The sequence below is a fragment of the Amblyomma americanum genome, chromosome 1, assembly GCF_052857255.1.
Source record: "Amblyomma americanum isolate KBUSLIRL-KWMA chromosome 1, ASM5285725v1, whole genome shotgun sequence".
NCBI classification, from domain to species: Eukaryota; Metazoa; Arthropoda; class Arachnida; order Ixodida; family Ixodidae; genus Amblyomma; species Amblyomma americanum.
In genome coordinates this window covers 49,085,356-49,109,886 of record NC_135497.1, presented here as the reverse complement: position 1 = coordinate 49,109,886, position 24,531 = coordinate 49,085,356, and the positions used below count along the sequence as shown (strand labels likewise).

Genomic DNA, 24,531 nt, shown 5'->3' with positions numbered 1-24,531 from the left:
TTTGCATTAAAGTCACTGAGTATTCCATGCACGGTGGGATACGCAGGCGACGTGATCGTGACCAAGAACCCGTGCATGAACCCGGGCGACATCCGGAAGCTGGAGGCGGTGAATGTGCCGCAGTTGCATCACGTGCGCGACTGCATTGTCTTCCCTCAAAAGGGGGAGCGGCCACACCCCGACGAGATGGCCGGTACGCACCCTTCCTGGCGCGCTCCCTGTTGACACTGTGCTATGCGGAGACGGATGTAACCGTCGCTCTCTGTGCTTGTGACGGATAGCGTGCCTTAGTTTACGTGCGCGTTAGGTCAGGGCTCTGCCAAGGCCAGGACTCTGCGGGCTTTGACTGATGTATGTTGTGAGCACAGTCACAGCGTGAGAAAAAACGTACTGTGAGGTTCCATTACCTGAGGTATAAAATATTTCTCAGTTTCTCATTTCGGCGTCGCAACTATTCCTCCACTCACTGATCTCCGTTTAATTGGGTCATTAAGAAAGGACCTTCGCCATCACTGCTTTGACAGACGGCCGGACGCAGCTTGTTTCCAATGGTACCCCTTAATGTGGTCTCTACCTGTGCTTAGGTTCTGACCTGGATGGTGACGAGTACTCAGTGCTGTGGTACGAGGACCTCATCTTCAATAACAACTGCAATCCTATGCACTACCACAGCGACCCGCCAAAGGAACGAAAGGCGTCCATTGGGGTGAGCAATATTGCTTATTTTGTGGTCTCTTAGTCTGCTTAGTCTTAGTCTGGGGGTGGGGTTGGGGAAGGGCTACATAATTCTGGATAAACTATTTTAGGTGCTATTAGTCCAGTTGTACCGACTGCAGTGTTGTCTATAATGAAATATATTCGAAATTTTTCAGCTACATCAACGGTCAGCGGTGGAATACGACGAAATCTGAATTGTCGCTGTATTTTTAACATTGATCACAAATGGGTTGTAATGGAGTATTAATTTGCTAGATGCGGCCTTTTGGTTCGAAAAGAGGCTGTAGTCGAGTTTTGGTTCCATTGTACAATAGACTGTAACAGCGGTGAACCTATTGTCTACGTTCCGAAATTTTACTTCCGTGTAGAAAGCAGAAATAAAGGACTCCTGGCAGCTCATTTTTCGCTCGCAAGAGGCAATGCTCTTTGCTCAATGGTGACATTACCTTGCAAACCTTGCGTCTTCTTGACCATTTTAGATTGAGAGCGGTGGCTTGACCATCGGACTGTGTCCATAGTTGAATAAGACGAGCTGTCGGGCTAATTGTATCATGTTGGTTAACCAGTATGTGTGTCTTGTTGAGTATTGAGGTTTACTAATATGTGTGTCCTGGATGTTAACCAATATGACTGTGCGCAGCTAAGTCGACACAACCGAACCTATCCAAGCAGATGATTATTCGCTAAGGAAATCATCCAAAACTTTCTTATGAACAAACTTGTCTGAGTTCCGGCGAGATGTGAGTGAAGACGTCAAGAGAGTGTGCAGCATGGCTCACTTTAAATAATGACACCTTTGTGTAAGAAAACAAGCACATGTAACGCATTGCCGCGGCTTTGCTAGTATATACGTAGTTGACTGGGAGGGGACGGCTGCTAAAAGTCTACATTTCTCGCCGGCTCAAAAGTAAAGTGAGCAGCACAGGCCTAAAAGGTTCCCGCTTGTGCTCATCCCCTTAAAGGTGCCACCAAATATTTTGCACACGTGTAAAGACCCTGACCTTCAGTTTTCAGACGAATGTAAATGGACGGGGCATGAAATCTGTATATCCTCCATCTCACGAGAGAACTTGCCATTCGTTTACGGTGGCCACAGGTCCAGGACATGGTGGACTTCTTTTGCCAGTACATCAAGGGTGACAAGATCGGCCTGATTGCCAACGCGCACCTCGTCTGGGCTGATATACTGGACAGCGGCATCAACTCGCACCGCTGCCGCGAACTGGCACGCAAATGTGCCGTCAATCTTGACTTCGCCAAGTGCGGTGACCTCAAGGGCTTTCAGAACTCTGAGAAGCCACCCATGTACCCGGACTTCATGGAGAAGCTGGACACGAAGAACACCTACTGTTCGCGCAAGGTTCTCGGGCAGCTCTACCGAAATTGCAAAAAGGTATACTTCCGCGTTTGCCAACTTGTGGCTCAGGCGACTGCAGTTACTCTTATGGCGAAAACGGCGGAATTAAACAAAAAACTCTGCTTGCGAGGATAGTGCAGTTCATAATGCACACGTCTCTTCCGAAACTCGTGCTTGCTCCTGGCTTGTGTTGTTTGGCGCTGCCTTTACTCCCTGACTACTCACTCAGGTTTTAGATCTCAGGGCCTCATCTGTGACTGTTCCAAGATGTTTAGGTTTCTCGTTTTCAAATGAGCGACAGGACTTCTGAAAGTGTCGATGTTTGCTTCAAAGCTGGAATCTGCAAGATCCCAGTTTGAAAACACTTGAGCAACGTTGCATCAACCTGTAGCTTAGGGCCACTGGAGCTCTTGCATGAACCTGTCGGTCTTTACGCAGGTTCAATTTATAACATCATCAACTATGACAGAGCCGTGAAGCTTCTGACATGAAGGTTATATGTTTTCATGAATGATCGCATGTAGATCTTTGCATAAACAACTAATTTGTTGCGGCCGTGCTTTTTACATGATATTTAGCAATATATTTGATGGTCGGAACTGAATACGTTGCTCTATGTACATAGCACATAGTATATTCGAGATATACCCCATGGCTGCTTCTGGCGATGTACTTTGTACATTTTGTTCATCGACAGTGACGAGTAGAACTGTAGCGTTTGTTTGTATTCGAGATGCTCAAGAAGTCCGTTGAACTCTGGCGGCCTGTTTGGGTTTTTCGTTCTGTGTGTCATTGCTGGAGCACCAATCATCAGGGTGCAATTAATGAGCTTCTATACTACATGCCAGTGTTGCTAGGTAGAAGCGTTTTGACTTGTTTAACCTGCCCTCGGTTGCTCTCTACCGACTACCGTTCAGTATTATCACGGGGAAAATCTTGTCACTTGTCGCATCTAGCAGTAGTTATGAGGTCTCAGGACCAGTGCTCCTCGACTATCGGGGACCAAAGTAACTGGCCTGTCCCTCGCGCCGAGGATCGACACCACCAGTGCGCAGTCATGCGCGCTCGCATGCAATGTGGCATGGTGGTGAACTTGAAAAAGGAGGCCAGTTAATTTTTGTCCCCGATTGTACGTTCACGGATGCTGTTTGCATTGTTTAGTCTTGATGTGCTGAATGCGCGCAACACACTGTTGTGTCATCCTTGTGTGGTTCCGATGAACAGGTTGAACTGAGCACCGAGTGCCTTGAAGTGGTGGAAGAGAGCCTTCCGGACCCCCGACTGCTGCTCGAGGGAAGAGAACAGTTCCTGAAAGAAGCCACGTCCGCCTATAAGCGGTACGCTTTAATGCCTCTGAACATTACACTATACGAAGTGTGTTGCACTAAAGGAGATGGCTGAAATTGCATCCTTTATCTTATTAGGCCAATGTGCTCTGACTACTGTGGGGTAAAAATGCGGTCATAAAACCATGGAAATCACTTGTCGTATTAGGCCTCTCTCAGTTAGTTGAAGCACAGACTGCTTCGGAGCCATGGGTTGTGAATAATCTGTTTTTGCACTGGCGAGGCCTGTAAGGAATTAAAATAGCACGTGGGGAAATATTACCCCAATTTAGTGCTCACAGTTCTATTTCATTGACAAGGTTTTGTTATTTAACAGTCTCTACGGTAATGCCAAGTCTCTATAATAGCAGGCACCAGCAGCTTCATACTGACCTTACCACAACTGCTTCAACGAAGGGTGCTGAATATTTTCATAATGACAACTTTATATACCATGGAGAGTACACAGCTTCTTGCAACATGTTGAAGGTCTTAGGCATTCAACAATTAGCGCCTTCTTTTATCCCCCGGCAGGAAACACGGCGTAACTCAATGGGAATATATTAAGCTTGTAATATTGTGAAAACTGGAGAGTCCTGAGAGATTCTGCTCGAACATAGTTATTATCGTGGCCGACTCTTTCTTCTGGCTGCAAACTCTGACCTGCAAAAATGCTTCCTGCGCTCATGCCAACTATTTCCGACAGCCGTAGAAAAATAATGGGATGCACCGAACGACCTAAATTTCCTTGCTCATTTTTATTTTTTATCTCCACATGGTTGCAGCCGTCCGAACTAGGACCGTTTGTTAAAAATTCCCGTGCTTGCTCGCATCACTTGTACAGTTAAGTGACAGTACCTTATCGTTTTCGGTTGCTTGCATTTTCCATTACTTGCACCACCTGCACAGTTCATTGGCAGTCCACCATCATATTCCGTTTGTGTCAGCTTCATAGTTCAGTGATAGTACCTCATCCTTTTTAGTGGCCTGCTTCACCTTCACAGTTCTTCTTTACCTCAGTAAACATGGCACATACCCACGCGGGGGGGGGGGATTGTCCAAGGTGTAGTGGCATAATCAAAGAAATTTCCACGGGAGATTACGACAAAATTTTAGCACCAAGCATGTATTTTGAAAAATGTATCAATCAAATTGACGGAAGAATATTTAAAGTCAAATAACACAGTATTTTGGTGAGAAAAAGAAGAGCTCGAATAATATTAAAAGAATTAGCAAATCAACCTACCAGTTGCAATTATCTATTCATGGAGAATCCCAAAAATTGAACCCAATGCAAATCTTTTGGCGCTCGCACCAAACGATAATAACTTTGGCAGAGATAATGGGAGCCCTAACCTGGAGAGAGGGACCTCCAGGTAAATCTTTCTCTGAAGTGCGAACTTTGTACAGTAGAGGAGAAAATGGTCTAAACAGATTCAACCTCCCCGCATTAGTCACATGGGTTTTTTGGTGTCAACCCACACCTGCATAGATATAAATTCAAATTGGGAATCCTGCACCGCAACCGCGTCATATTTACTTACACAGCCTGGTTTTACATGAACGGACTTTCCAATTATATGCTAAGTGCTGATAATTAGTGTTATTTAGTAGGGAATCACGTAACCTGGCTGATATGTGTTGGAACCACTGAAACCTGGAAATCGCCAGCAGGCTGACATTCGGGGCATATAAGTGTCAATGAGCCGTCAGGAGCCGACCTTGCTACGTAATCAGCCACCTCATTTGAATGAATACCTGTATGGCCAAGGACCCAGACAAAACGGACATCCTTCAACGTGCATGGGACAAAAATCGCAGGAAACGGCTCAAAAAATCTTTTTTGAAGTTTCAAGGGAGACAAACTGACAAACAATCAGCGAGGATATTAACGTCAGACACATGACATGGAATTTTGTGCAGGCTTATTCCAAGAGCCAAAAATTCCACAAAGAATATAGGAATATAATCTGGGATGCGGGCAGAATAGTTCCATGCCAGAAGCTGTGAAAAGATGGCAACTGCAGCTTTTTGGCAGTTGACGGAGGCGTCGGTAGAAAGCACCGTATGATAGGGGTATTCCTCTATGTGATCAGAGAGAAGACCATTTAAAATGTTTGCTGGCATGTGTTTTGCATGAGATGGGAAGATGTGGTCAAAATGGAATTCCACAGCTGCCGGCGTGTCGTCAACCCACTGGAAAGAACTGCGATCAACAGCAATCGGTGTTAAAAAGTTCTGTACTAACATAATTTGTGGCATTTGATACCGTGGCCAATGATGAGAAAACAATACGGCCGGCTGAGACACAAAAATAGGAGTGCTGACATTAGTCACCGGGTCCATCGACTTGAGGAAGGCTCGCACCGTGAATATTTGAAAGCGGGAATTTAAATCAGGGATATGAGCTTCCAGATGAAGCAGGGCGTTTGAAAATTATTTTGGGAGGCCAAGGCAGAGACTTAGAGCTCGCCTTTCTAGTAATATTAAGGATTGAATCTTGTAGTTTGCGCTACCAGAGAACAGAATGCAACCAAATTCAAGTATAGGTCTTACATAGGCTTTGTATAGTAACAATAATGTTTCGCGGCGCATCCCAAACTTTTTATTGGCGATTCTTGTCAGCCGGCCTGGAGCGCGTTCTCCTTTAAGAAGGCTCCAATCTAATGCAGGGTGATCAGTAACACCTAGATATTTTACGGATTCCACTTGTGGAATCAGGTTAGAGTGATGGACTAATGAAATGCGCAAAGGCGTGTCTGGAGGAAATACCAAAACGCTGCATTTGTATACATTCAGGGTTAAATTATTACCCTGCAACCATACTCTAAGAGCATCCAAATATCCCTGCAGAATCTGGTAAAGCAAATGAATATCCCTGGACGAGGCGAAAAAAGCTATGTGATCTGCATACATCACAGATCAGGACGAATGGACGAATTATATCAGTACGAATGTTGATGCCACTGAGCAAAATATTAAAAAGCAGCGGGCATAGCACCGATCTTTGCGGAAAACCTCTTCATTGATAATATGTATTAGAACATAGGGTTCACTCAGTGCAATAAGGGTATATGTCCTTGAGAAATTCAGATATGCACGCATAAATGCAGGTTGGAGGTTGTTACTGAGCAAGTCTGTTAAGCAAAAAAGTATGTTCTACGCTGTCATAGACCTGTGCTACATCAAGAGTGCCCAAAGCTGAAACTTCCCTTCTGTGTAGCGAAAGCCGAATTCTGCTCTCTAGATCCACATGTGCGGACCATATAGAGCATCCGCGGCGAAAGCCAATCTGGGCTGAGCTGAGACCATTGACGTCATGAATATGTTTTGTGAAGTGACTGTGCACTGTTCCTTCTAATAATTTGACTAAGTTTGAAGTCAGCTCAATTGACCAAACATTATCTAAGACGTATCCTTTTCCTGAATGTTTCATGAATAAAATCACATCCGCTGTCTTCGAAATGTTTGGAATCGATGCATTTTCCAACGAAGCATTGACCATATCTAAGAGGTCGCTTGTAAAATCTTGGGGTAAAATTTTAATCGTACCAACAGTGACACCGTCTGGTCAAGGACCTGCAGGATGCAACATTGCCAGGACTGAGAGGAGCTCTGATGCATCAACCTCGGTATAATTCGAAGATGGTGAGATTGTGCACAAAGGGACGTTTCTCTGCATCTGGAAGCGTAATGGCAATCCCTGAGCAATACGCTCCACGGTTTCCTGAGCCTTTGTGGTGATAACACTGTTGAACTAGTGAGGAGAGAGACTGCTGAACTCTTGTTATGCGCCATGAATCTATACAGGGCCTTCCGATTGCGAGGATTTGAAATTTATGTGTTTAAATTTTGGTTATGTTCCTTCTTGGCTTTTGCAGTTCTTTTGAAAGATGCTGAGAAGAATTTGTAACTAAACCGGTTAGCTGGACTCTGGTTGCCGAATAGCCGGTGCCAGGCCCCTTTTCTGCGACGATAGGCCTTCTCACTTTCTTCTGTCCACCAAGGAGATGGCTGTTTATTAGAGACTGCTGTGGGTACAGCGAATATTGAGAGGTCTACTGCATTTTACAAAAATGAAACCGTCTGCTGAGCTCTGTCTTCCCAGCTTGTACTATAGAGTTAAATGAGGAAGACGTCAGATTTTTATAGATATGGTGGTTGACAATTTTATGGGTTACACAACTAGCTTTGAGCGGAGATAACCGGATAGTGAATGTTATAGGAAGGTGATCACTAGATGTACCCGAATCCTCTGTCGACCAGTCAGTCACCTCTAGCCTACCTGCTGATACTGTTAAGTCAATGGTAGAGCGAGAAACCCCTCGCATAAAGGTTATTTCTCTAGAATTGCAGCAGCGTACAGAATTTGCAGACAGCCACGACCAGAGAAGCTTGCCACAGGAATCAGTACGACTTCCCAGTCACCATGGTGAGAGTTAAAATCCCCTGCGATGGCTGCACTGCTTGTGCCTGTCACCAAGCTGTCTAAAGAGTCTGTCCTCTGTGCACCTAAAGGAAAATAGAGGTTAGCAATTGTAATATCGACGCAATGCGGAAATAAAATTTTGATCGCTAGAAGGTCACAGTCAGGGAGAATTTTCTTAGAGATAGATGCCTGATGACACAAATCTTTAGATAGCATGGTTACCAATCTGTCTCCCCTGCCAACATTTCGATCTGACCTGAAAACTCGAAAGTTCCTCATTTAAAACGATTTACAAGGTGATAACCAAGTTTCTTGTAGAAGCACAATATATCAGGTTTATGTTTGTGAATAAGTATTTCTAGATCTGGAAGAGAAGACAATACGGATCGGCAATTCCATTTAACACTTTAATACCTGCCATGATTAATGACCAATTGAAGAGGTAGAAACCGTCTCTTTAAGGATGTAAACATGGGGAAGAAGTTTGGGTGGTCCTTTTTTAGCTTTCATCTGTGGAGAACTAGAAATATTGACGAGGAAGGAAGGCACTTGAGCGTAGGGCACGACATTTCGACATCTGTGTGCAGGTGTCAGTGTGACATGCACTGCTAGGAACAGAGATGTTAGGTGGGACCTGGGGTGCATCAGGAGGTGATTTTGAGTGGTCCTGCACAAGCTGAAACAGATGCAGACGTTGCTGAAAGGACGGTTGTTGATGGTGACACAGATTGAACTACAACAAACTGAGCCACCGCCTCAGAAAATGTGTTCAGCATTCGCTCAACCACATCATTTAGGGCTTTTTACACTGTGGTCACAGTTGAGGCAGTCAAGTTGGACTCAATCTCCCCAACAGAAGCGCGCACACGACTAGCGTATGAGACTCCTGTTAAGAGCAGCGTAGGCATCGACTCTAGAGCACCGGTTCTCTTTGATAATGTCCAACAAGCTACGCTCTTCACTACGTTTTGCGCAATTGGCATCATCAGCTGAGTGAATGTTGCTGCAGATGCAATGAGGCTGCTCTGAGGTGCAGTTATCAGCAGAATGACCTTCTCCTTATAAACGGCAAGGGGTCTCCGACTTGAATGCTTTGCCGCTATGCCCGAACCGAGAGCAGTTGATGCATTGAAGAGGGCGGGGTTCTAGTGGGTCCACAAGGTAAACAATTGGCCAGATTTTAGTTCAGAAGGGCAGGAAGAGCCAGCAAAAGTTGTTATTACAGATTCAGCAGCAAGACGTGAGCCATTTGCCTCTCTACTACAGCGGTAGACTGAAAGGACCCCAAGTCCTGCATCCGGAAATTCTAGAATTTCGTGCAGAAACGGTGCTGGGTCAACACCACGTACGATACCATTGAAACATGCAAGTTGTTCAGGAATGAATGCTTTCACCGGCAATGAGCTGGAAATTTTGCACTAAAGCAAGTTAGCAACACAATAGGCGCCTGAGGGCTTGCACACAATGCCTGAATGGCCAAATTGACGCATTTCAGATATCTGCAGATAATGGACTGTCAATGGTCTTAGCTCCTGTTGACTTAGTTTGGGGGTTTTCATTTTGTTTGCACCCTCACCGATTGGGACGAGAACCACGGGAATTGCATCAATGCCATTTTTTGGAAGGACTCAAGCGGCAGGCTTTGGGCTGGCAAGCTGGCAAACCAAGCTGCCAACCTTTCATCTGGGGAGGTCAACGACATCTTTCAGCAAAACGCACCGTCAGATTCACATGAACTGTGCCTTAACCTACACCTTGGCCAAAACCCCCTCACATAGTGCGGGCTCACCAATGATGAACAAGCCGGAACCACCAGGAGAACCAGAGAACAGCAGCTGCCAGCAAAACACATCAGCCAAGCAAACTTCTTCCTCCCCGTTTCCAGTCACAAATCACAGTTCAGTGACAGTGCTTCATCCTTTTTCATTGCTCCAGGTATGCAAAGAAGATTCGGGCACTGCTGAAGTCGTACCGGATCGAAACCGAAAGCGAGGCTTTCTCCGGGGCTGTGTCCAAGCTCAGCAAATATATGAAGGAGAACGACCCTACGGACATGGCCATGGTGCTCGAGAGCCAGGTCGAGCATGTGGTGCGCCGAACGCGCGAGGAGTTTTTCTCTGAGCAGCTCGACGAGGCTCACGAGAAGCTTAAGGCCTCCGCCTGGTACCAGGTGAGGCGTACTGCGCTTTCAATCTGGTATTCAGCTGTGCTATCGTCAGTGCATATTGAGGGAAGCTGGGCATTCGAACAAACGAGCCGAAAAAAGATATGGCTCATGAACGCAACGATAAAGGCTGCCGCTTTATAATCTTGACAACGGTGTTGTAGTCGTTTCACTTTCTTTGTCCTTCGCTTTGTTATTTAGCCATATGTAGAACTTAATGGCCGAAATAACATCTCAGGGAGGAATACCAGCACCCGCAGATTTAACGCGGATGGTGAAGCATGTGGCTTGGAGGACTGACCCCAGTGCCACGGAGCGTTGGCCGTTATGTCTGAGACCATGTTGCACAGTGTGTTTGCAGCGGCTGACGATAACGGGTGGCCATAGGATGGCCTGCCGTCTCTATCGTCGTTAACGGTGCTGATGTCACTCGAAGAGACACGCTCGATAAATCGTGTTAAGCTTGCGGGCGGTGTCACAATGCAAGATAGGAGATATATCTGTATTACAAATTAACTTTCATTTGCGGTTGAGTGTGCGTGTCTGCGTGTGCAAAAGGAGCCGATGTCACATCACGCCTTTAAAGGTGGAGGTGCAGTGTCTCCGCAAAATTTTCAGCGTTTTTTGAAGATATTTCACTGCGATGCATGTTTTGCCAAAGGTCCATGGTCTTGCTTCGGCGTGTTTCGTTCGACGCGACTCCATACTGAACACCTTACGGCGACTAGTTTAAGGCTAACACCTTGTGGAAGACACATTGTAAATGTATTATGCTGTGTCGGGGAGCAGGTGACGTACGAGCTTCAGTCCTCCGAAGGTGGCATCCAGAGCTTCCCCTGGGTGGTGTACAATGTGCTCATGCGCATCGTGGTCAACACGTCCTCTTGCCTCCCTGTGCCGGCATCGCGCAACAGCTTCTGCCAACGACTCGGGGCGCTGCTGCTTGGCCTGCTGCACCCTGGTGGCGGCGACCAGGACGGCACACAGCACGGCGACACGCAGGTGCTGACCAACCTGCTCAGGCTCATGTACGACTGGATCGACTCCAGTCGCGAGTTTCTCTTTGTCAAGAACACAGAGGAGTTGGGCGTCTACAAGAGTATCATGCGCGAGGCCTGTTTTAAGGTGCGTGATGCCAGCAAAAAAGCTGCGTTGGGTGGATTTCCTGGGCTACGAGACCAAAGAGTAGACCTACAAGCTAGAGGGCTTGGCTCCTTTATGTGCTTCGTGCATAAGGCTCTTTTCTGCATCGCCGTTTGCTGGCTAGAGTTCGCCATCCAACGGCCGTAAGAAGCGGGGTAGAGGCAGCAATGTGGTTCTCCTGTTTCAACAAAACTCAGTCTGTTTTTTAAACATAAACGTAGCATACAGCTACATGTGGCAGCTTTGAAAGGAGGCGCCATGTGCTGTTGTATGGGAAGCTTGCGAAGTGCTGGCATTTTGTTTCGTGTTCTGATATCACAGCTGCGTCGATGGTCTACCAGGATGATGATGACGACCTTGTAACTCGGTATAGGCGCCAATTTGTGTTGTGTGGTATGAATATAACGTTTTAACATAGCACCCATGTACTGCGCATGTAGCGGATGAGCTGCACTTGGCCAGCGGTAAAGTAGACGCACCTGCATTAGACAATCGGCTGGTACGATCACGACTGGGATAGTACGTCTCCGCTGTCATAACTGAGTAATAACGAGCAGTCATTCTACACTGACGATTTCTCCTGCCTTATGTTCGGCTTTTTTTCAAACAACAGGGAAATGTGCACGATTGGGCACGTAACCTGGATTGAGGTTTATTTTGTGAAAATCCCGAGAGCTTAAGTAGGCTGAGAGGGTATTTACAAGCTCCTTCAAGACATTTCGCACGCTCCCAGTATGAAGTGAAGGCGACTCTATGTGGTAACACAGTAAGCGAATGTCATCGCTCTACCAAGAAAAACGTATTCGTAGATAAATGCACTTAAATATTGTGTGCCATCCTCAGCGTGGGGGAGTTATCGGTGGAGGCTCACTATTCACCTCCCATCACAGGTGTCCCGCTCCATCTCGAGGGACATGCCGCCGCACAAGCTGGTGATCCTGTGCCTGCGCTTTGCGTGCGCATGGTGCCTCAAGATCTTCCAGGGCGGAAGCGACGGGGAGGTGATCTCCAAGGAGTGCCGGCGCCGCTACCGGCTGGGACACCTGGCCCTGATCACGCTCAACCGACTTTCCATGTCCGGCAACCTTGCCTACCTTCGCAGGGCACCCGAGGGGTGCCCCTCCACAGAGCTGATCAGGTTTATTTCACACCTTTCTTCTAAACAGGAGTGACGTCGCTTGAAGAACTGAATGAATCCAGTGACGTCAAGGTGCATTTGCCCTTAACGCTGTGACGTTACCGAACTCGCCTGTGAAACCTGTGAACAACCAGTGTTTGGTGCTTTCCGGTGTCGCCGACATCATCAGGAATATGTCCGGGTTGGCCAGGCAATCCTGACATCGAGGCGCACTTAAGCCTCAGATGGAGATTAAAACTGCCTGTACAAAATTATTTGCAAATAATTATTGTCTCTGTGCAGCGGTGGGTCGAGCTCATTGTCATGATTACTAGGCCTGCGGACCTCTTTCAAGGCAAAGAAACTGACAGAATTTTTTCTGTTACCCTTTAAAGGGGAGAACAATCAAAATACGTAGCAGACAGCTTCTAAAGATTTCCAGGCAGCAGCGGAGGCATCGATTCCTGTTTTGAGCAAGGGTACTGCTGGGAATTCTGTACCAGTAATGCTCCTCTCTCCTATTGACTCAAACCCGGAATTGGTCGTTAAACATTCGCGTCACCTTTGTTGAGGGCTTACGTTGTGCTCATGTTCTACGGAAACTTAACGTAGAACACCACTGACACAGGAAAGACGTCCGTGAGTCTGTGAACATTTTTCCGTGCGCACCGCTACATGCTTACGCAGTTCACAAGGAGTCTAAGGAGAGCAAAGATGTAGGCCAATTGGTGAGGCCTAGTTGCTTGGGAATACACTGCACATTCATTAGATATTGCATCAATCGGCCATAATCGTCTATATTCATTACCCTCCTCAATGCCTTGCTTTCATGCTTTCCTTGAGGTGTTTTCTAACGAAACGCTAACGAACCGTGCCATGAGCCCCAATTGGCAGGCTGTGTGACTGCCGTTTGTTACGTGTGTACGTTACCTGCATGCTTGGAGAAGTGCTATAAAATAGGCATACGCCGTCTCAGTGCCATTTATTGAGGAAGTTAACAGAAACAGCCACTGCATGTTTCGCAAATCCAACCTGCGAATTTACAGCTTTTTTAAAGCACCCTTACTCGCAGTGCATCGATATTTGTATTCACCGCAGTATCCTGAAATGCGTTAATAGTAGTCTGTCAACCTGTTGGCTGTCCCCAGGATTTACATCAACCGGGAAGACGAAGAATTCTTCGAAATCCTGCGCCGCTACGAGGACATCATCAAGAAGATCATGATGGACTGGTCCGGCGTTGAGGACATCCAGTGTGACCTCAAGACGGACCGTATGGACGAGTGGTTTCTCCAGCTAATGGTCACCGGGAGCCGCTGGGCGCTGGAGCGCCTCAAGGAGATCGTTGTCTACCCGTCTTTCCGCGAGGTGCTTTTGCTCGCGTTCGAGCGGGAGAAGAACGCCATCGGTGGAACACTAGAGTGATTGCCTTGATGCTTTGCACCGGCAACAGAATTTTTCTTGAAGGTGTCTAGGTTGGCAGCCCCCTAGCTAGGGGGCATGGTGAGGCTGTGGCCGGTTGGTGATGCTTCTGGAGGGCAGCTGACTTTCCCACTGTGTCTTTGGATTTGATTTTACTGTTGCTTTTTTGCTCTGCTGCTGCATGGGCTTCTGGTGTGTGGAGGCAGGCGGGTTGGTGATGGATGCATGGTTCTTGTGGAGGGCAGAGTAGGGAGGTCTTTGGCACTTCTTGAGGCTTCACATAGAGAAAATTTCTTGTCTTCACACAGATAACGCTGCCCTTAGTGCTATTGTTGCAAGCTTTTTTTTTTACTTGGCAATTACAACTTCCTGGAAACGCCAATAAATGGCTACAGCGACGTGGCGTGTGTCCTTTCCACAGGCTCTTTGATAAATCAGAGCATAGCGACGGATTCATCGTGCGATTCAGTATCTTGGATCACCCACCGGTCACCCAAGATGCAATGAACGTGTTAAAGCATCATTTTGGGTGTTTTCTCAAATCCTCTTGCCAATATATTAGGATATAGAATTTATTTATTTATTTATTTATTTATTTCAATAACTAAAAGGCCCCTTGGGCGGTAGAAAAGGAGTGGAGTGCAATAATAATATATTTATCATCATAACACAGGAATTGCAGCAATTTAGCAGCAATAGAGGAATTGCGGCAAAACAGCGGCAATTTCATTTCAAGTTTATTTCGTTTGTTGCAGTGACAGTTTATACCGTTGAAATGTATGGCATTAGTGAATTGCATTTTCCCTTTCTCGAGTGGTCTGCTGATGTGCCTTCCAAAGGAGAATGCCAAAGCATAATGCTAAGAAAGTGAGCAGCAGGAGGGATACCCAGCGTGGATCATTGGGGATGTGGTTGAAGGGGAGCGGGTAGCAAGGCTGACGGACTCTCCATGCGTGCTCGAAGTGCCTTCAGCCGACAAGGAGTCCGAGCTGTGGTAACTCAGGCTTGGGAGTAGGAGACAGGGAATGAATTGGTTGTGAGGAAGGTTTCCAGCCTTGCAAGGAGTTTTGAAAGAGTGAGCGATGAAGCTTTTACTGATGGTTTACCTTATGGCTGACATGCAACTACGAATGCCACATACACGAGTGGTGACAGCTTTGCTCTTATGCTGCATGCCACTGAAATGAACATGAGCTAAATGGGCTCCATACAAACATTTTGTGTTGTGTTTGTGATATTTTATGCACTTTATGAGCACACCAATATTTTTGTTAGTCATGAAACAGTCTTCTATATACGTTTGTTGTGTAAAGTATTTGCCCCTTATTTCATATAGTGGTGTTGGTTTGTTCGGTTAAGAGTCTGGCTGTTCCTCTAAGAGACCTTTATGAATCTGCGCTGACCAAAGATAACGGTGGTGTGGAGGATGGTTTGTCCCCTGTCATTGCTTAAGCCTGTTTAGCCATTCGCCATGCATTGGGAATAAAAATATTTTGCAAAAGTTCTGGCTCTTGTCTGTGCTGAGAGAGTGGGTGGGCACACTCAAGCTTTATCCATGAGTATCATCATAAAGATCAGAGATTACTTAGCACCGTTAGGGACAAGTTGCCCCATTCGCCTCTGTTATGTTGTAAAACGATTTAAAGTTGCACTGAAGAGGAATCTGAACTCAGCTTTTTACCACGGGAACTCTATCTACACGTTCTGGGCATTCTTAGAAACTTCTATTTATTGTCCTGTGCTTCCAATTACCCTAATTAAATCAGAAGTAACGTACCGGCTCGCGCCTTTTTTGAACTCAGCGCGGTAGGGAGGAGGAGTCAACTAACGCGTCGAGTCCGCGGCGGCTTGTCTCTCTGGCATTGGTGGAGTGATACGTAAATCAGAGTCCACGTGTATCTTTATTTCCGCGGGCCTAATTTTCGGGTATATTGTCTGTGACTTAAACTGTTTATTCACAAAAACATAAAAACTAAATAAAAGCGAAAGTGAGCTGCCACTGTACTCACTCAAAGGCACTCGACGCGTTGGTTAACTCCGCCTACCTAGCGCGTTCAGTTCAAAAAAAGGGGGGAGCCGGGACGCTTAATCCGATCTAAGTTTCTAATAATGCCCGGGATGTGTAGATAGAGTTCCCGTGATAAAAAGACGAGTTCAGATTCCTATATTGGGCACCTTTAATTTCTGTGAATGCCTAATTTTCTCGTTTTGTCCAGAATCACATAAACAGCACATTGCAAAAAATTGCTGCCGTGAATAATGTGGTAAAAAGGAGCACTAAGGAGCTTCTCCCTTATCCTTTCCAAAATTTAGCACTCTCGAAATATTCCGGTATCGTGAGTTTGCCTGAATGTGTGAAATATTACCCTGAGAAAAATGACTTGTTTACGGTATCTCATTTCGGAACATGAACATGGTGCTTGGTCCATTGTCTACTTTGGGCATTGCGCATGTTAACAGTGCATATAGCACTCCTGTTCATTCCTGCGTGGTGCACATAAATGCTAAGCGATGCAACATGCTGTAACATGGCGGATGCAAACCAACCTGCACATGATACTGCCATCAGAGTATCGATGGCAACTTCTGTTGCAAGTATAATAAATACTGTTGAAGGTTCTCATGTATGATCATAGGTTTTGGTTGCTGTAGTATCTGACCACTGCGGCAATGTTTGAGAGTTATATCCCAGCTGCAATAACCATATTTCAAATGAGGCAAAAATATATTCAAAAACCGGGGGGCACTCAAGCCTCACCATAAAGGTATAATGCGCAAGCTAATGGATCAATGCCCCATATATACAAAACTGGGCATCCTGTACTTAGCATTCATAGAACCCTGGGAGTACTCATACCACTCCTGGCGCAGTAGGGCAGCGGTTACGCAATGCGCCACTAACCTGTGAAGGCCGATGCTGCCACTGGTGGGACATGTGCGATACAGGTTTCTCTTCTCAGCAGCCTCTCTCGACCAATAATTAATATAATTGCCACGGTGGGCAGTTTGTGCACAGTCCTGTGGGCATGTTGTGATGCCGCCACAAGGCGACATGACTTAGCTGACCCGCCCACCTTCTAAGTTGCTTCTCTGGAGATTTTTCGCTTACTGTGGCCGATGCCGACGTCGAATGCCACATGAACTCCCTAAAGCTATCGCGTTAAAAGCACCTGTATTCTTATATTTCCGTGCACACTGCAAAACCCCATATGGTCAAAACAGTCTGGAGTACACCAATACATCTGCCTCACAACCGACTGTCTATTTTGGGCGCATAAAAAGGCAGTGGCCAGTAGCCTTCCCCCATCTGCTAGCAGACCCTTCTCGTCTGCCGTCAGTGAAGAAAAGTACTCGTTATTACAATGTGCACGGGTGTAAAATCTCTTTGTTCATCTGCTCAGACAGCTTTTGCTGTATGAATCGTCTCTGGATACATTCAAACACGCCAGCATACTACAAAGACCGACATGCATCTTGCCTTCAATGTAAAACTTATATTTTACATCCACATGGTATTTATTCAATCTTGGCCCACGATGTAAGCGAGGCCCTATGCAGTTGAATGAATCCCTGTGCAGTGTGAACGCTTCTCGCGGTCGCTGAACCCAGCGATTGTCATGTGCCCTCTGGGCCTAACCGGAATCATCTGGGTGCTCGGCGTAGCAGCAGTCCTCTGGGACGCGGCGGTCGTTGATAATAATAATAATAATTGGTTTTTTGGGGAAAGGAAATGGCGCAGTATCTGTCTCATATATCGTTGGACACCTGAACCGCGCCGTAAGGGGAGGGATAAGAGAGGGAGTGAAAGAAGAAAGGAAGAATTAGGTGCCGTAGTGGAGGGCTCCGGAATAATTTCGACCACCTGGGGATCTTTAACGTGCACTGACATCGCACAGCACACGGGCGCCTTAGCGTTTTTCCTCCATAAAAACGCAGCCGCCGCGGTCGGGTTCGAACCCGGGAACTCCGGATCAGTAGTCGAGCGCCCTAACCACTGAGCCACCGCGGCGGGTGCGGTCGTTGACGACGACGCTGACTCAGACGGGCTGAGGTTCGCCGATAGCCTCTTGATGGGCCGGTCCAGTTCGTTGAGCGCGTTGTGCAGCTGTCCCAGCAGCACATTGCGCTGGCCGCAGTTACCGTTGTAGTCGTCCATGTCAACGGTCACCACGGCGATACTGCCCATACGCATTCGCTTGGCGAACAGCACCTGCGCGGTATTTGTCGACCATTAACTGCCTTCCAGGCGTAAACACAAACCCGGAAGGCGTACCCGTCCGACGGCTCACTCACTTTGGCCTCGGCTGCTGAGCCCAAGGTTGCGATTTTGAATCCAGCTGTGTCGACCGCATTTAAATGAAGGTGAGAAACGCTAAACTCTGTGGCAGCTGTTAGCCCGTTTCGCGCATGTGGTGCTTCCACGTGGTTTTACTGGCCATGTGCAAAGTTTAGCTACCGCTGCGTTTAGCTTTTTTATGGATAGCATAAGAGTCCCATGTCCCCGCACTCACCAATGGTGTCACACCTTGCGACCAGCAAGGTAAAAACTGGCACCTTAGCATATGCTAGAGCCACCTGCCAAGAACATAGAAGAGACAGCTGCGGCATGCCACTGTTGGCAGACGGCAGTGCAGAAATGAGCATCACCCTCTCCTCTTCCTGGGGAGAGGTGAGAAAGTCAGCAAGATGACCGCTGTTGGAAGAACCTTGTCATATGCCACGGCTGGCAGGTGCAAAGTCATGCATGGCACCTCACAGTGAGGTTCTTATGTTCCCGCATTGTCACAGCTTATAACGATTAGGTGTCTAAATTTTCGCAGCTCAGCGTAAACGGCAATTCTTTAAATGGTGTGTGTAACTAGTACAACTTAACGTGTGCATGAGCTTCATTTGTCATGAAGTGTTTTTACACCCCCACAGCTGCTTTGAATGCGCTGTCGATCGTACCGTGCGTTTACCTCATTCCACATTAACACCGGTTCTTCCGCTACGAACAGCACACCACTGCGGTCACTGTAATGATTGTAAATGTCTCCTGTCTGTTTTACTCCCGTGCAGTGGCGACAGCGCTCTCTTTCTCGCTTCTATCTTCTGAAGTGCTTGTTCTTGACGCGCCGTTTCTCCTCTCCCGCAAACTTTCAAAGCGCGTCTCGCCAGCCGCCTTGAGCGCGGAAGGTGGTGTGCCTCTCTTTCTTCCGCAGTGGTTAACGGTGTGGACGGCGCACGACGCCATTTTTTGGTGGTCTTTTTACCGACAGCTCTCGCTGTAAACCGTCTGCTGTGCGACTGGGGGCCGCGTTAAAGAACCCCAGGGAGCCTAAATTTATGGAGCCTTCCACTGCAGTGTCCCTCGTAGCAAGAAATGAGACGCAAACAAGACAACTGAGCCACAAACAGCACTGTAAGAAGCTGCTAGCCAGGGGAAGCTCAATGCTGGCTCCTGTTATTGATTTCGAAGGTGCGAAAACTTTTTGCTGAAATCTTAATCAACCTCGCTTGTATTTACTCTCCAGGAGGTAATATGTTGGTTTTATTTGTGTTTCCACCTCAGCTTCCTTCTTTTCATGGCTGATAGTATAGAGTTTGGGACTTTAAAGCTCGTATAACTCAGAAACGTACCTTCAGGCCGTGAACGCAGCACAGTGACTTGCGCTTTCAGTTATGTGATGTGGCATCAACGTGTCAGCAATGCATTGGTCATGTGAGAGACGACGTGACAACCTAACTTTGTCTATACCCAGCTTAAGCATATCGCAATAGTGCGTGAGGGTAATTCCACTCCTGAACAGCTGCTCCAGCATACGTCCGCGAAAGCTTTATGGCCGTAATTCTGCGTTGCGGAACTTCAGATGTTACAATAACAAGACAGGGGTAAAGAGCACGGGGTATAGGTTACAGAATGCAGGTGACGATAAGGGAAGAATTGTGTAGGTTTTCGCTGTACACGTGGTCTCAAGCACGGCGGCCACTACCTGTGACGTGAGTGCAAGCCACCGCTCCGGAATGTGCTGATGCATGCGCCGCCCTGATTTTCAAGGCGTGCTTCACGGATATGTTTTACAGGCAAGCAGTAGATTGAGTGCGACGCTTCGCAAATCAGAAACATTGCGAGCTAGGATACGCGCACAGACGTTGTTGAGAATGGTGGCATTGTTGTCGTAGCCAATCCACTGTCCTTTGTCCCGGTTGACGGCGATCTTGCAGTCGGCTTCCTTGTTGTACAGTGGCACCGACAAATCGGAGCTGAATTCGAGGCAGATCTGCGCACGCGTGCACCGCATGCACGTGGTCAGTCGGCATCTTGTGTGCATAGACATTGTGCAAAAGCGCCGTGAGTGTGTGTAACTGTAGCACGTTTATTATGGTTGCATCTGGTAATACAGTGTTTAGCACCGCGCCGTACGGTAAGCACGCTAACTACGGTAATTCCAACCGCATGGATAATATGGCTAAGCAAGCATGGCGGCGTTAACAACGACAACGCTTTAACATATTCACCTCGCCTATGCTCTCTACCTAGTGAAGAGAAGTGACTTTGCCATAAGGCAGGCTATATCAGCCCTAGAATTGACAGTGCAAGGAAAACTACCGTTGCGCACGCATCTTAGCCGAATTATAGACCGGACGAAACGAAACCCTCCTGGACACAGATCCTCTACGGCCATTTTAGAAAGTGACAGTCGAACCTTGTTATGACGAAACGGTTTATAGCGAAAAATTGAATACAACTAAGCACTGGCGATTCTCCTTGGGAGCGCGGTCAATATGGGCTATGAAGAACCACTTCGTTAAAACGAGGTTCAGTTGTATATCTATCGATGATAAGTGCCATTTGCGGTGGTATTGTGAAACGTGCGAAGAAGCGATCAGTGGCCAAGGCGACGACCAGGATCGGTGGCTGCGTAGAAAAGACGCGACATAAGCACCTCGAAATAGACGAGAAGCCCGCGCTCGTCGATGAACGGTCTCGGGGGCGCGGGTCCACGGACGCTGGCTCGCAGCTCGTAGCTCCCAGTGTTGCGTAGCCTGTAGGCGTAGCCGAACAGCGACAACTCCAGGGCTACGCGCTTCCGGGAGCGTAGCTCGCCGAGGAACGCCTCGCTCGCCTCCACCTGCGCGTCATGCATGCTACGTTGGATCAGTGCGTGGGTAAAATTGAAAATTGGTCTTTCAGTAAAAGAAATGGCACAGTGATTGTCTCGCATATCTCGGTGGACCCCGGAACCGCGCCGTAAGGGAAGGAATAAAAGTCGGAGTGAAAGAACAAAGGAAGAAAGAGGTGCCGTAGTAGAGGTCTCCAGAATAATTACGACCACCTGAATATCTTTGACGTGCACCGAAATCGCACAGCACACGGGCACCTTTGCGTCCCGCCTCCATCGAAACGTGGCCACCGCGGTCTGGTTCGAACCCGGGAAATCCGGCTCATTAGCCGGGCACTCTATCCACTAAACCACCAGGGCGGAAAGTGCGTAGGTGCAATCCTTTAAACCTGCGCTTGCACAGAATTTCTGGGCTAAGCGATGTGGCGGATGGGCCACCTGCCACTTACTATATGACGGACATCGCTCGCCCTTTCCGTTTGCAGTAACGCATTAATAATCCGTGTGAAACCGGAAATCAGGCATCCACAGCTGAAACAAAATTTGTTCCTCGACTAATCTGTTCGTGTCGCTTGGAAGGTATGTAAGGCGAACAAAAAACAGTTGAAACGTATCCTGTTTTTCGCCTGTGGTGATTATGGCTCTGCAGTATGGATGAGCGCACATTGGACTCCCAGAGATGCCTCTGACGCTTAAACTGTATTGCACAGTGGCTGCTTCGATTTCTTGCCAGCCGCTCGACCGCACTATTGTAGCAGTGCTAGTGGCCCAGTTGGAACCAGTCGACCGACGCGTGCTCTTTCTTTTCGTGCACCGAAATCACACAGCACACGGGTGCCTTGCGTCTTGCCTCCATCGAAACGCGGCCGCCGCGGTCGAGATCGGACCTGGGAACTCCGGATCAGTAGTCAAGCGCCCTAACCCCTGAGCCATCACGGCGGGGCAAACGCGATGTCAGTGCGCGTTAGATTCCAGGTTGTCGAAAATATTCCGGAGCCCTTCACTACCAACCTTTTCCTTCCTTTCCTCTGTCAGCCCCTCCTTTCCCGTTAAAAATCCCAGGTGGTCGTAATTATTCCGGAGCCCTCCACTACGGCACCTCTCCCTTCTTTTTTTCTGGCAGTCCCTCTTTTATCGCTTCTCTTACGGCGCGGTTCAGGCAAGATAACCGCCGGTCCTTAAGGATGACGGTGTGGATTCGAAGAGAAAGTAAGCGTAGCAGGGGGCGGCAGAAGGTTAGATGGGGGGATGAGTTTAAGAATTTTGCAGGCAAAGTGTCCTTGTGTCAGGCAAAGTGCCCTTGGCAGCAGCAAGGGCAGCCCGACAAGACCATCTAAATCTTGTCCGCTATCATTGCAGCATCAAGAGCGTGGCCAGTATTTCATCGGTGTTGGAAGCAAGCGTCGGCAAGGAAGGCAGCCAGCGTGACGACAACAATACGCCGGTGACGTCACGTCCACCAGGGAAGCGCCTGCTACAAAAAGGGTCGCGTTTCCACCGAGGAATCACTTGGTAGCAGCAAGGGCAGCCCGACAAGACCATCTAAATCTTGTCCGCTATCATTGCAGGTTAGAACGTTTTGCATACAGTGAAATTCCATTTCTGTCCTTTCTGCCCAAACTGCTGCCAACGCCGTTGCTTGTGTGCACTGTTTTGTTGCATTTGAGATGGGTGAATGTACTGAACTTAGGAAGGAAATGCGCGAATTTCAAGCAAAACTTGAACGGGATCTAAGAAAAGAGCTAAGGGAAGTAAAAGCAAGTCTCGAATTTTTCAACAAAGAATTCGAGGACAGCAAGAAAGAACGTGATGAGCTCACAAAAGTAAACAAAGAGCTCCAAGCGTCTAATGAAAAGCTATTAAAGTCTGCGAAGCGCTCAAAACGCAAGTTTTACAGCTCGAGGATCGAGTGACTTTCTCGGAGCAGTATTCAAGGAAACGGAACCTTGAGATTAAAGGGATACCTTTCTCTGAAGATGAAAACCTTCCTGATGCTCTTGATAAAATAGGGGAGGTTTTAAAGGAGCCTATTGCGAAAGGCGACATTGAAATTTGTCATCGCGTTCCTACAAAAAACCCCCACGCTGTACCGAATATCGTTGTGCAGTTCAAAAGCCGTCCCAAGCGAGACGCTGTGCTCCAAAAAGCACGTAAAATGCGCTTGTCAACTAAGGACCTGGGTTTTTCACCGAGCTCGCCCCTTTTCATCAACGAGCATCTTTGTTCAGCGCTAAAGCGAGTACTTGGCATGGCTATTGAACAAAAGAAAGCAAACGGGTGGAAATTTGTCTGGACAAGCAATGGTAGGGTTCTTGCTAGGAAGGAAGAGTCGTCATCGATTCTGTACCTTCGCAATGCTCAGGACGTGGAAAAAATGGTTTAAGCGTCTTCACTTGTTTACATTTGGCATCTCGCCTGTAAAATGGCGGAGTCTCCATTCGACATAAACACCACGTTTAATACATCGAGAAAAATTGGCTTGAGTTCCTTTCATCTGAACATTAGATCAGCAAGGCATAAAGATGAGCTTACTATCCTTCTAAATGAATTTGTTTTTGACTTCGACGTAATAATGTTGACAGAAACGTGGTATTCAACGGATACATAGGTATACAGGCGTGATGGATATAATAGTTTCTTCCTAAACAGACCTAATAAACAAGGTGGGGGGATTGAAATCCTTAGCAAAAATAATCTAGAATGTGAAATAATTCCTGAACTGTCTCTGTTGACTGAAGATTTTGAATGCCTATGCTTGAAATCGAGAAACTACATTTACTGCGTGATCTACCGACCACCAAACGGTCATTTCAATAATTTCATTTCCCACATTGAATTGCTATTCAACTACGTGAATGTAAATGATTTGGAATTATTACTTGCGGGTGATTTCAACGTTGATGTGCTAAAATCTTGCCCTGCGCAGGAGACCTTTCTTTTGACAGTAGAAGCAAATGGTCATGCTATCTTTACTAAAACTGCAACACGTGTTACAATGTACACAGAAACTTTGATAGACCTTTTTATCACTAACATTGATGCAAAAAAGTAATATCAGGAGTTGTATGTAACGACATGAGCGACCACTTTCCCATATACCTTTTTGTTGAATGTGAAGATAAAAGAACGCATGCGCAAACTTCGACGACAGTAATTGTCCAGAACATCACCCCTGTAACCTTGGAATCTTTCTACTCGAGTCTTGTAAATGAAAACTGGGATGTTGTATTCCACTGTGACACTGCAGATGAGGCGTATGAAACATTCATATGCATTTTTAAGCGAATTTACTGTGAACATTTTAGAGAAATTATTTTAAAGCCACATCATAACAACCGAAAGCCCTGAATCAGCCGTGAATGTTTAAGACGAATAAAAAAGAAGGCTAGATTATATAACAAGTTTGTCAAAACGAGGTCACTTTTAGATTTAAAATATTTAAGCAATATAGAAATAAGCTGAATTCCTTCCTGAGAAATGAAAAGAGGCGTTTCTTGCAGCATCAGTTCCAACAAGAATCCTGTAAAGATAGTGCAGACGTATGGAAAAAACTAAACAAGTTGCTAAACAGAACACCATCGTCGCCAGTTATCAAAGATCTCATTTTTCAGGGCCGCCGCATACATGGTAGAGAACTTGCCGAAGAATTTAACAAATTTTTTAAAGATGTTGTCAGCAGTTCTCAAAACCCTCAATCTCTGAGCAGCACAACTCCTAGGAATAGCCGCAGCATTTATTTTGATCCGACAGATGA

At 46.9% G+C, this 24,531-nt stretch overlaps 2 protein-coding genes across 2 annotated transcripts in view; one reads left to right on the top strand and one right to left on the bottom strand.

The window, feature by feature from the left end:
* Positions 1–13,980, top strand: part of LOC144135783 (uncharacterized) — a 30,815-nt gene extending 16,835 nt beyond the window's left edge. The window contains exons 13-20 of the mRNA XM_077668211.1: positions 47–193; positions 585–706; positions 1,814–2,110; positions 3,299–3,411; positions 9,764–9,998; positions 10,782–11,117; positions 12,026–12,273; positions 13,401–13,980. Of these exons, the coding sequence (XP_077524337.1) occupies positions 47–193; positions 585–706; positions 1,814–2,110; positions 3,299–3,411; positions 9,764–9,998; positions 10,782–11,117; positions 12,026–12,273; positions 13,401–13,677 (1,775 nt within the window). The 3' untranslated portion in view covers positions 13,678–13,980. The remainder of the gene's footprint in view (positions 1–46; positions 194–584; positions 707–1,813; positions 2,111–3,298; positions 3,412–9,763; positions 9,999–10,781; positions 11,118–12,025; positions 12,274–13,400) is intronic.
* A 2,147-nt stretch (positions 13,981–16,127) lies between these two features.
* On the bottom strand, positions 16,128–20,801 carry LOC144135624 (chitinase-3-like protein 1). The gene is made up of 4 exons (XM_077668207.1): positions 20,601–20,801; positions 19,806–19,934; positions 17,667–17,884; positions 16,128–16,158 (listed from the first exon to the last, which is right to left on the bottom strand). The coding sequence occupies exons 1-4, from the start codon at positions 20,799–20,801 to the stop codon at positions 16,128–16,130; spliced, it is 579 nt and encodes a 192-aa protein (XP_077524333.1).
* Between the last annotated feature and the right edge of the window lie 3,730 nt (positions 20,802–24,531).